Source organism: Carcharodon carcharias, chromosome 10 (assembly GCF_017639515.1).
Source record: "Carcharodon carcharias isolate sCarCar2 chromosome 10, sCarCar2.pri, whole genome shotgun sequence".
NCBI lineage: Eukaryota > Metazoa > Chordata > Chondrichthyes > Lamniformes > Lamnidae > Carcharodon > Carcharodon carcharias.
Window position 1 is genome coordinate 143,163,594 of NC_054476.1, and position 13,521 is coordinate 143,177,114.

A 13,521-nucleotide genomic window follows, 5' to 3' on the forward strand; every position below is an offset into this window, starting at 1 on the left:
TTACCTCATTCAGAAAATTCTCATTTGTCCCCAAGCCTCCTTGCCATCATACTGATCCTCTGGCTGAAAAACAATCAGTAACTCTTGGACATGCAAAATCACTTCCCGCTTCTATTTCTTCTTCTGCTGACTTGAGCCAGGACACTGTTCCAAGTAGGTCACGACCTCTCCATGACAGGATTCTCGTCCCATCGGCATTTGACAAAATGCTCAGAATATGAATACAAGTGAGGGCTGCAATGCCCCTCTGCTGTAAGTAACTTACTGCCACAGGAACAGTCAGAACTGGGGCAAGGTACCTGACAGTAATATAGCTAGTGGTTAGGATCTGGAAAGCACTTCCTGACAGAATGGTGGAGGCAGATTCAATGGTGCCTTTCAATGGGGAATTGGATAATTATTTAGAGAAAACATTTTCAGGGCTACAGGGAAAAGGCAGAGGAGTGGGAACAGGCGAATTGCTCTTATAGTGAGCCAGCATGGACTAGATGAGCCAAATGGCTTCCATCAGTGTTGTAAGCATCCTATGGTTTTGTGTTAGGTACTGTGGAACTGCAAACCAGCTTGCTTGACAGGAAGGAAGAACATGTGAATTTTTTAAAAAGTTTGTTTGGCTCAAACTCACCTCAGATGCGATGTTGTCATTAATCACAATGTTTCCAATTTCGTCAAGGAGCTGGGCTAAGGAAGTCAGTGTATTTGTTCCGGTGGCAATGTTCTCCACTGTCCTCACCCACAGCAAGCGGTCAGTCTCCCAGTCAGTGACAATCATGTTCCCGGGACTTTGGACAAGGGATTCGGGAGGGGGCTGCACTTTCTGTATGCCCAACAATAACCTGTCAGGAGAGGGAGAGGGGGTGGTGAATGAGAGAAAGAGTAAACAAATTAAATGAATTATCTCTGTACAGCAGGTCCAGAAACCCAGCAGTTCAGACACTTGTGCATCAGGATTAAACACAGACCTCACTGACACTTGCACGACCTCAGCCCCTGCTAATGAGACTAGTGCTGCCATTCTCTGTCAGGTTATCATGGGATAGGGGGAGAGGCAATCTGCATTTAACACTTCATCCCTTTATTATATTGGTAGGATATTGAGTAAGTTTTGCTCTTGTGTTTTATAATTTGGGGTAGACAGTGGTGTTGTGGTTGTCACTGGACTAATAACACAGATGCCCAAGCTAAATGCTGAGGGGGCATTGTTTCAAATCTGATCACAGCAGCTGGTGGAATTTAAATTCAATAAATAAATCTGTACCATAAAGCTAGTCTCAGTAATGGTGACCAAGACAACTATCATTGATTGTTGTAAAAACCCATCTCGTTCACTAATGTTCTTTGGGGAAGGAAATCTGCCATCCTTACCTGCCTGGCCTATATGTGACTCCAGATCCGCATCAATGCGGTTGACTCTTAACTGCCCTCTGAAATGTCCTAGCAAGCAGTTCAAGGGCAATTAGGGATGGGCAACAAATGCTGGCCTTGCCAGCGATGCCCACATCCCATGAAAGAATAAAGAAAAAGAATTACCCCCTTACATAGAATGTTCAGGATAGAAACAGACCACTTGGCCCAACTAAACCATGTCAGAGTTTATGCTTCACTTGAACCTCCACCCAACTTAGCTCACCCTATCAGCAGAACCTTATATTCTTTGCTCCCTCTTTTGCTTATGTAGCTATTCGCCTCAACCACTTTCTGTAGTAGAGTTGCATATTCTAACCAGTCTCTGAATAAAGGAAATTCTCCTACATTTCTTATTGGATTTATTAATAATTGTTATATTTATGACAATTTTGTTCAAGCTAAACCATACAATGCAAAGCTACAACAGCCTATTTATCCCAGAGTTGAGCTTCAAACCCTACATCCAATCTTTTACCAGGAATGCTCAACCTTGTTTATCTGTCTGGCCTCATGCCTGCAGCAATGGGAGCAGGCATACAGGCCACACTGAACTAACCGGCTCTCAGAAGGCAACACTGACATCCCCATTGAGCTTCCTTCAGCTTGCCAGAGACTCGTCACTGACTCCTCCCTGCCTCCATGTTTGACGTGGCCAGCCTTTTAACAAGCTGATGTTGGTTGGAAACAAAAACAGAATTACCTGGAAAAACTCAGCAGGTCTGGCAGCATCGGCGGAGAAGAAAAGAGTTGACGTTTCGAGTCCTCATGACCCTTCGACAGAACTTGAGTTCGAGTCCAGGAAAGAGCTGAAATATAAGCTGGTTTAAGGTGTGTGTGTGGGGGGCGGAGAGATAGAGAGACAGAGAGGTGGAGGGGGTTGGTGTGGTTGTAGCGACAAACAAGCAGTGATAGAAGCAGATCATCAAAAGATGTCAACAACAATAGTACAATAGAACACATAGGTGTTAAAGTTAAAGTTGGTGATATTATCTAAACGAATTATAAAGATTTTCCTTTTCCCACCTATTTCCATTATATAAAAAAAAAAACCCACTAGAGCTATACCTTGAGTGCCCTACCATCCATTCTTAATTAGCACATTCGTTTAGATAATATCACCAACTTTAACACCTATGTGTTCTATTGTACTATTGTTGTTGACATCTTTTGATGATCTGCTTCTATCACTGCTTGTTTGTCGCTACAACCACACCAACCCCCTCCACCTCTCTGTCTCTCTATCTCTCCGCCCCCCACACACACACCTTAAACCAGCTTATATTTCAGCTCTTTCCTGGACTCGAACTCAAGTTCTGTCGAAGGGTCATGAGGACTCGAAACGTCAACTCTTTTCTTCTCCGCCGATGCTGCCAGACCTGCTGAGTTTTTCCAGGTAATTCTGTTTTTGTTTTGGATTTCCAGCATCCGCAGTTTTTTTGTTTTTATCTCTGATGTTGGTTGGAGTTTGGAGCATTCATCAGATATTTAAAATTGAGTTTGCAGCAAAACCGCTAATATAGCAATTCTACAACTGACTGCAGAAGCAAATACTAATCAGGCTGACATCATTTTTAAAGTGGATGGTGTATGCAGACTGCAGCCTGGTCAAATAGGCAGTCTGCAGGGCAGTGACGAGAGCAACAGACTAACCATTCTATGCCTAGGTTACAGAAGAACAGCAAGACTGCATATTTATGAAAAAATTACATTCCAATTTATAGTTTCAGTAAATATAGACTAATGACTCTCTGTGGCACTATCCTATCTATTTGCATGGCTTTCCCCTGTAATGACACCAGTCCTGTTAGCATCAATCTCACTGTCGTAATAGTTTGAGGAGTTTTAGATGTCAGCCATGGTTCAGTTGGTAGCACTCTCGGCTAACAGAAGTTGTGGGGTCAGGTCCAACTCCAGAGATTTGGGCACAAAAGTACAGACAGGCACTCCCCATGCAGTATTGAGGGAGTGTTGTACAGTCAGAGAAGCTGTCTTTCAGATGAGGCACTGAACCGAGGGCCTGTCTGCCTTCTCAACTGAAAGTAAAAGTTCCCATAATCACTATCCAAAGAGGAGCAAGGGAGTTCTCCACAGTGTCCTGGTCAATACTTATCTCTCAAAAACAGTTAAAAATAAGTCATCTGGTCATCATCACACTGATGGGATCTTGCTGTGCACAATTTGGCTGCCCCAATTCCTACATTACAACAATGACTACACTTCAGAAGTACTTCATTGGCTGTAAAGTGCTCTAGGATGTCCTGAGGCGGTGAAAGGCATTATAGAAATGCAAATACTCTCTTTTGTCTTACCGCAGCTGAGACAAAAACACTTCCATCACTCGAGCCACGTCTACGTTGACTGAGACTGGCAGCTGGGTCTCGTTTTGTTGCTGGTAATCCACATTGTAAATCTGAGCAAGAAACAAGATTAACATGTTAATGATAAAGAAACACCTCAGAACCTACTGATCAAACTACTGAGAAACAGATTATTGCTGCTTATACCCAAATGTATATAATGTTTATATACTTACATTCTATGTATAAAGAATGAAAGTACTTGCATTTAAATCGTATCTTTCATGACTCTGCAATGGAGTACTTCGAAGTGTCATCACTGTTGTAATGTAGGAAACATGGCAGACAACATGCACACAGCAAGATCCCACAAACAACAACAAAATAATGACCAGATTATGTTTCTGCAAATGTTGGTTCAATGCTAAATATTGGCCAGGTTACCATGGAGAACACCACAGCTCTTCCTTAAAATTGTGTCATGGTTTCTTTTACAGTTTTTATTTTTAATCCATTCATACAAATATGCATACTAAATAGGAGCAAAAGTAGGCCATTCAGCCCCTCAAACCTGCACAGGTTTTCAATCAGATCATGGCTGATCTGTGTTTCGAATTCCACATTCCTATCTACCCCCAATAACCTTTGAATCCCTTGCTGATCAAGAATCGACCTGCCTCCGCATTAAAAATATTCAGTGACCCCGCTTCCACTGCCTTCTGAGGCAGAGAATTCCAAAGTTGCACAACCCTCAGAAAAAATTCCTCCTCATGTCTGTCCTTAAAGGGCGACTGCTAATTTTAAAACAGTGCCCCATAGCTCAGGACTCACCCACAAGAGGAAACATCCTTTCCAAATCCACCTTGTCAGGACTGTTCAGGATTTTGCATACTTCAATCAAGTCACCCTCACTCTTGTAAACTCCAGCGGAAACAAGCCCAGTCTGTCCAACCTGTACAATCTGCTCATTCCAGGTATCAATCTGGTAAACCTCCTCTGAACTGCCTCCAATGCATTTATATCCTTCATTAAATAAGGAGAGCAAAACTGTACACGATAGTTGAGATGTGGTCTCAGCAATGCTCTGTATAACTGAAGCATAACATCCTTAGTTTTATGTTACTCCTTCAAAGAACTTCAATAAATTGGTTAAAAACGATTTCCTTTGTTGATTCTTCCCGATTACCTTGAGTTTTTCTAAGTGCCCAGCTATAATCTCCTTAATGATTGATTCTAACAAGTAACCCACAACGGACATCAAGTTAACTAGCCAATAGCTTCTTGTTTTCTGCCTCCCTCCCTTCTTGAACAGAGGGGTTATACTTGTAACTTTCCAGTCTGATGGAACCTTTCTAGAATCTAGAGAATTTTGGAAAATTAATACCAATGCATTTACTAGCTCATTAGCCATCTCTTTTAAGACCCTAAGATGAAGTCCATTGGGACCCGGAAACTTGCCAGCTGCAGCCCCATCAGTTTACTCAGTATCGCTTCCCTAGTGATTGTAATTTCACCAAGTTCCCCTCTCCCTTCCACCTCCTGATTTATGGCTATTACTGGAATGTGTTTTGCATCCTCTATAGTGAAGACAGAAGCAAAATATTTGTTCATTTCATCCGTCACTTCCTTATTATCTGCTATTGTCAATCTCTAGTGGACCAACACTCACTTTAATTACTCTTATCCTTTTTAAATACCTGTAGAAAATCTTGCTATCCTTGTTTACATTCCTAGCTAGTTTTCTCTCATACTCTGATTTGTTTCTCCTAATTAACCTTTGAGTCATTCTCTGCCATTCTTTATATTCTGACCAATCATCTGACCTGCCACTTTGCGCAATTATATGCTTTTTCCTTAAGTTTAATGCTTTCCTTAACTTCTTTAGTAAACCACAGGCGGTGGGTCCTCCCTTGAGAATTTTTCTTTATAATAGGAATATACTTATTCTGAGTTTTCTGAAATATCCCCTTAAATGTCTGCCACCACTTCTCTATTGATCTATCCCCAGTCTAGTATCCCAGTTCACTTCAGCTAGCTCAGCTTTCATGCCCACATAGTTGCCCTTATTTAAGTTTAAAATTCTAGTCTTAGACCCCCCTCTCTTCTCCCTTTCATACTGGGTGTAAAATTCAATCATATTGTGGTCACTGCTACCAAAGGGTGCCTTTACCCAGGGGTCATTAATTAATCCTGTTACATTACCACAATACCAAGTCTAATATAACCTGCTCTCTGGTTGGTTCAAGAACATACAGCTCTAAGAAGCTCTCTCAAAAGCATTCGAGGAATTCCTCATCCAGGCTACTACAGCCATTCTGATTTTTCCAGTTTATACATAGATTAAAATCACCCATGATTGTTGCCTTCTCTTCATCACACTCACCCAATATTTCTTCTTGTATATTTTGTCCTACATTGTGGTTACTGTTAGGGGGCCTGTAGACCACACCCACTAGTGACTTCTTTCCCCTACAATTCCTCATCTCCACCCAAATCAATTCTACATCCTGATCTCCTGAACCAAGGCCATCTCTAACTATTACACCAATGCCAAACTTGATTGACAGTGCCACCCCTCCACCTTTGCCTAGCTTCCTGTTCTTCTTGAATATCATATGCCCCTCAATATTCAGGACCCAATCCTTGTCATCCTGTAGCAATGGCTATCAGATCATATTTATTTACTTCAATGTGTGCTATCAATTCATTCACTTTGTTATGAATGCTATGCACATTCAGATACAGAGCCTTAAATCTGGTCTTTTTGTTACCTTTGTAACATCTACTTTTGACTGTTGGTGTATTCTTAGATTTTTTTTCTCTGTCCCTTCCTGCCATTCTTTGATCCTCATTTCCCAGGTTACTATTTTGCTCTCCTGCTTTGACTCTACCCTTTGATTTGCTACATCCACCCAAGCTTGATCCCTCACCCTCACTGTTTCATTTAAAGCCCTCTCTACCTCCCTAGTTATGCGGCTCGCTGGAACATTGGTCCCAGTGTGCTTCAGGTGTAAACTGTTCCAATGGTACAGCCCCTATTTTACTCAGTACTGATGCCAGTGCCCCATGAACTAGAACACACTTCTCCCATACCAGTCTTTGAGCCACAAATTCATCTCTTTAATCTTATTTATCCTATGCCAATTTGCATGTGGCTCAGGTTATAATCCAGAGATTATTACCTTTGAGGTCCTGCTTCTTAATTTGGTGCCTAATTCTTCATGCTGACTATGCAGAACCTCATTCCTCATCCTGCCTATGTTATTGGTACCTACATGTACCGTGACAACCAGATCGTGTGCCCCCCCCGCCCCCCCCACCCCCAACCACTGTAAGTTCCTCTCCAGCCCTGAGTAAATGTCCTGAACCCAGGCATCAGGCAGGCAACACAGCTGTCTGGACTCTCACTCTTTGCTGCAGAGAACAGTGTCAATCCCCCTCACTATGTTGTCCCTTACTACCACTACATTCTTGTTTGCTCCCCCGCTTGAATAGCTTCTTGTACCATGGTGTCAGGGCCAGTCTGCTCATCCACCTTGCAGACCTCGCTTTCATCCGCACAGGTTGTGAGCATCTCAAAACTTATTTGACAATTGCAAGGTCTGAGGCTCCTCCACTATTGTCTGCTCGGTCCCTTTACCTGCCTCACTCACGGTCACATCCTCCTGTCTCTCACCACTGACCAAACCAGATGACCCTTCTCTAAGAAGTGTAACCATCTTCTGGAACAAAGTGTCCAGGTATTTCTCCTCCTCCCTATGTTGCACAGTGTCTGCAGTTCAGCTTCCAGATCAATAATCCTGATTTGGAATTCCTCTAGTTGCTGACACTTTCTGCAGACTTGTTTGTCCTGGATCGCCTTGGCTTCCAAAAGTTCCCACTTTCCACAGCTGTAACATAACACTTGTCCTGTCATTGTTACTTATGTTATTTGGTTAATTTAATTACTTTCTTCATTGAGTAATTCCTATGTTTGCTACAATTTACTATGCTTATTATGCTAGTCCCAGGGACAACTAAAAGTTGTACGCTTCTTCACTACGCACGTATGTGTTTTGGGTGTTTATTTTAATTATTTTTTAATTTTATTTTAATTTTAAAGTTTAAGCTATTTTCATTTATAGATTTACCTTAACTCCTGTGTCCAAAGCTGAGTGTTAATACACTGTCCCTAACCCCAAGCACTACACCTTAACCACTAACCAGATACTTACCAGATGCTTACCAAACAGCTAGCTACTTCCCCTATAATGGAGCAAGAACCAATCCTACAGGGTGAAAGAGTTAGAAAAAGCAAAGGAGCATCTCCCTCCCTTCCTCACTGAACTCCCTCAAATCACCTAACTCCCAGCATTCTGTTGAGGTCGCACTCCAGGCTTGGGATGTGAGCAACACTGACAAGGCCATCATTTACTGTCTGTCCCTAATTGCCTTGCCCAACGTTTCCAGGAGGTGCGGGTAAAGGAGAGGTTGACACCTCAGTTTAACAGCTCATCTGAAACACAGCACCTCCAACACTGCAACACACCCTCAGTACTGGTACTGGGAGCAACAGCCTCGACGTGGGTTCAAATCTCAGGAGTTGGATCTGAACCTACGACGTTCTGACTCAGAGGTAAGAGTGCTGCCCAGAGTCAGGACTGACACGAAAAGTTACATCAATTCATATTCCATTGAAAAACAAATTACACATAGTATTATATAAACTGCACACATTAATCTAAGTAGATCAAGAATGCAAAGTCAGAGAGAATTTATTCTCCTCAATCCACCTTGTCATGTTGCAAACAGATTTGTCACCTCTCAATGACATCACACCACCTTGCTGTGCGACATTAAGGTGCAGGTCAGTCAAAATTTCCTCCAATGAATACTGGGGAGGCCGTTGCCATCTTTTGACCCAATCACTTTCCCACCATAAAATCCACTCACTTGTCAGGCCTCATTGCCCTAACCTGGCCAATATTTAACCCTCAAATAACAGCCCTAAAATAAACTATCTGGCCATTTTCATATAACTGTTGTGGGAGCAAGCAGTGCACAAAATAGCTGCCACATCTCCTACATTACAACACTATTGTAAAAGAAATATTTCTTTTTCCTAATATTACTGTGGGATGCTGAAGCAGGCTTCAGTACATGGGGACTCTGTGTATGTGTCTAGTTAATTAAACTGCAGTCAGTCAGACTGCAAGGCTGGAATCATCAAAAGGGATTAGGTGTAAAACAGGCATTTGAAATGGAGATGGGTAAACTAGGATGAAGTCTCAGCAGATACAGTGTGAATGGAATTTGCATTTTTAGATAAGCTGAGAGGTTGTTTGATTTTCAAAGGGACATGATAAGGTGTTACAACTGGCAAGGTAAATAAGATGAAGTTATTAAGTTTATTTTTCCCGCAAGTGCTGGCCACAATGACAACAAATAAGATTTTTATATTCTGGGAAAAGTAACTTCCAAAAAAAGGTTGAAACAATGGGATTTATAGATCAACTGGGAGGAAATGTGTTTAAAGAAAGATGGAAAGCTGTGTGGGGTGTGGCTATGAGAGATCTTGAAAGGTGCACTGTGATACAGACCTGTGGGGAAAAAGCCTCTAGCCATCCAGGAGAAGTTTGCTGTTCCAGTAACCAAGGTTTGTTAAAAGCTTTGGAATTCCATTGTCAGAGAGAGAGAGAAAGAAGCTGTGATATACCTCCCTTACAGCAAGTGGGTGCTTGTGGTAAAATTGCTAATGTTCTATAGATTAAGAATCTATTTGGACTGTTGCCTGAAAGGGGTGTGTTGTCAAAGTCTAACTAAGTAGAAATATTTTGGGAACTGTTATAAGGCTAAGTTTAATTGTATAACTGTAATCTTGTGTGTAACTTTGTTTCTTTTATTAATAAATGTTTTAGTTTAATCTTTAAAATCTCTAAAGGTGATAGATAGTGGACTCTTTACTTCTGACTTCAGTGTACAAACCGTCTCATAATAAATACAAATTGCAAAATCGTTGTGATAACCTGGCCAAGTTTCCCTCTGGGATTTGGTCAGCCTGGCAAATACCACCTGCTATGTCATAATATTACACTTAAAAGAAGAGTATTTCATTGGCTGTAAAGTGTTTGGAATGCTCTGGGATTGTAAAAGGCGCTGTCCAAATAAAAGTCTGTATTTAAACTACCTACTTGTTCAGGCTGAACCATACGGTGAAAAACCTCAGCATCCAATTCACCCCAGAGCCAGGCTTCAAATATTAAATCCTGTCTGCCACCAGGAATTTTGATTTTGTACCATCACCTGCAGTTCAACACCATCAACAATGAAACCTTCAATTATAGCATCATAGAAAGTTTACGGCACAGAAAGAGGCCATTTAGCCCTTGGTGTCTACGCTGGCTGAAAAACAAGCCACCCAGCCTAGTCCCACTTTCCAGCATTTGGTCTGTAGCCCTGCAGGTTATGGCACTTGAGGTGAGAGTTTCTGCCTGAACTACCCTTTCAGGCAGCAAGTTCCAGATCCCCACAACTCTCTAGTTGAAAAAAAGCTTTCCTTAGTTCCCCCCGAATCTTTCTACCTAACACTTTAAAGCTATATCCCCTAGTCACCAAACTCTCTGCTAAGGGAAATAGGCCCTTCCCATCCACTCTATCCAGGCCCCTCACAATTTTGTACATCTCAATCAAATTTTCCTTCAGCCTTCTCTGTTTCAAGGAGAACAACCCCAGCCTATCCAATCTTTCCTCATAGCTACAATTTTTCAATTGGCAACATCCTCATAAATCCCCTCTGTACCCCCTCTAATACAACTATATTTTTTCTGTAAAGAGGGGACCAGAACTGCACACAATACTCAAGCTGTGGCCTAACTAATAATTTATATAGTTCCAGCTTAACCTCCCTGCTCTTGCATTCTATGCCTCGGCTAATAAATGAAAGGATTCCATATGCCTTCTTAGCCACGTAATCAACCTTTCCCTTGCTTCCTTTGTAAACAAAGATACTACATTAGCAGACCTTCAAATCCTCTGGCGCCTCACCTGTATCCAGTGAGGATTGGAAATGATGGTCAGACCCTCTGCAATTTCCTCCCTGGCTTCTTTTAACAACCTGTGATACAATTCATCCAGACCTGGTGACTTATCCACTTTCAAGGATGCCAATTCCCTTAATACTTCATCTCTCCCTATGTTTATCACATCCAATACTTCACACTCCTCCTCCTTAACTACAATGTCTGCACTATCCCCCTTTTTTGTGAAGATAGACATCAAGTATTCTTTAAGAACCATGCCCACATCCTCCACTTCCACACATAGGTTACCTTTTTGATCTTTTATGGGCCTTACTCTTTCCTTAGAAATGCTTTTATCATCTCTAGAATTTATATCTCCAACATTTTCTTTGCCAGCTTCCAAACTATATCCCTGAGTTCAAAACTGAGTTGCCTGTATCGTGCCCCATGCTAAGTCCAACCCATTTATCGCTCCCAGCTGACCACAAGTGTACAGCTGTGTGAGACTCTGAGGGAATGTGTCATTGCATCACCAGCTTCCAGGGGACACAAAGATAAGTATAACAGTAGTCGATAATACTTTGTCCATGTGATCTCCTGGACTGGTTTCAAACACTTAAGGGGGTCCGAGAGGAATTTCCCAAAGAGTGTTTTTCCCTTATTGGGCTTGGGTTTATTTTCTCTCTATTTTTTGCCTCTCCCAGTAGATTGCACAGCAGAGGAGAGGTTTGGGGGTGAGAGTGCTTAGTCGCAATGCTCTGGCCACCATGAAGCGGGCAAGCTTGATGGACCAGTTTGTCTTTTCCTGCCCAACATTTGCAAAAGTTTCTACAGCTTAAAACAAAAGTTAAAACTGACATTTGGGTAGTAATGATATCACTTACAGCAACAAAGGAAGGATGTTTGGCACAAACAGGAAGCCTCAAAATTTGTAACACATTATAGAATGTCAAACTGTCAAGTTGGAGAGATACATTTTTAATTTTTGTTCCAGTTTATCTTTAAAGCAGTTTTGGAAGTATCTCAGGATGTTTTGATGTTAACAGTCAACAGAGGCTGTGTGGTAGGTCAGCAACTAGCCACCACATAAGATTATTGAGGGGCCTTGTTCCAGACACAGTTTCTAGAAGCATGAACGCAGAAGTAATTTTGCATTTTCCATATCTATGAGGCAGTGTGGTTCAGTCTCTAGTCACTGGTTATGTATGCTTTGTGGTATTAGTTGCTTGTATGCTAAGCCACAATCTGACGGTGGTCATTCTTCCACCTCCAAAGTCAAGGAAACCACAAGGGGGTCACATAGTGGGTATATTCAACACACCAGAAATAGAAACAATGGTTTTTTGTTTGATCTCCTAGGCTTGCCACGATTATCTAGGTGCTGGATAAATAAAAGTTCATTCCAGTTTGTAAGGAACAAGAGTAGTCTGCAATGATTAACCCAAGAAAAATATCTTGTGTTAAAGCTGAGGGATTCTACAGTTTAGATGCCCTGGCAAGCTGTGAGTTACAATATTATGGCAAGTGTTGTTTTCAGCCAGTGAGGATTCCTTCCTGCTGCACCCTCACTGCGCTGAAATTAAAGTAGGACAGTGTATTTGGAGCTCAGGAGAAAGAAAGTAAAAGGCAAAGAAGCACTACAAGATTCACACAGATAGGGAAAAAGCAAGACACACAAAAAGGCACAGTAACAGAGAATAGACCCTGACAGAAGAGTGCACTCTTGAGTAATTTTCTCTTTCTCCTGTTATTTAAAAATAAAAGGGAAGATTTTTTGTTGTTGTTTATTTTGGTGTGCATTGTGATATCACAGCATGAAATGTATATAACTACTTTTTTGCTCTAAATTCAGTGTTATTCAGTTTGTTACAAATTTAGTGAATCAAATGCTGGATATAGTAAATCATTGAAACCTATCTATGTGGAAATCCTTTTTAAAAAAACAGGAAATTAAACCTTGTGCTATTTTCAGCATTGATGCACAGAGACAAGCACTGGGGAGTGCAAAGCTATGTTGCTATGGATACTGTTGCTAGAACGACTAGCAACAGGTGTTACTATGGATGCTGCCTTAAGGTTGTTATCTATAAGGCTAGGGCTGCAGTGGACCTCTTGAGACTAACGCATTCCTCTGGAGGTGCAGTCATGCACGTAATCATTTGCAACACCTTCAACATAAATGCTATGGAGACCATTGCCAAGAAATGCTGCAGAAAGATGTCTAGGGAAGGCAGTAACACAGTAAAGGATGCTGATTGCGAAGTAAACTGTGTGAACATCCACCTCAATCAACTTTAAAAAAAATTCACAGATCAACCAATCAGTTCCTGTCTCAGAAAATATTAGCAGAAGTCCACAGATGGTCATGTTTGTAAGGGCACCAACTGCACACCAGGATCAATCCCCGTCTGCGCTAAGCACTGGCTTCAACTATGATAGAGGTGGGAATATCACAACTAGTCATTGCTGTTCTGGGCCAGAAGCAGATGGGAATCAGCCAAGGTTCCTGGTCATTAGTCACTGATGCCAGCTGAAAAGTGTATCACTATGGACATCAGGCCAGGACAGAGTTTGGGCTTGAGGCGTGTGAAGAACCAGCTGGTACCATAGACCAACTAGCACCCATGGAGCTACTCCCCACTCCCCCACCACAGAATTCCCAGCAAGATTTTCTTCCCTCAAGTGAGGAATAGCCCTCTGCAGGAGTGGACAGCAGCTGTTGTGCTCCCTGGTTTCCAATGATTCAATATCTAATCAGTGTACAGGTGAAACAATTGACCATGGTAACCTACAATCCTACATGTCCCTCACCAGCAGGG

The 13,521-nt window shown here is 41.9% G+C and overlaps 1 protein-coding gene across 1 annotated transcript in view; it reads right to left on the reverse strand.

Annotated features, from left to right (window-relative positions):
• Positions 1–13,521, reverse strand: part of pigs (phosphatidylinositol glycan anchor biosynthesis, class S) — a 58,410-nt gene that overhangs the window by 1,882 nt on the left and 43,007 nt on the right. The window contains exons 9-10 of the mRNA XM_041198096.1: positions 3,717–3,817; positions 626–836 (exon numbers count right to left, since the gene is read on the reverse strand). Coding sequence (XP_041054030.1) covers positions 626–836; positions 3,717–3,817 — 312 coding nt within the window. The remainder of the gene's footprint in view (positions 1–625; positions 837–3,716; positions 3,818–13,521) is intronic.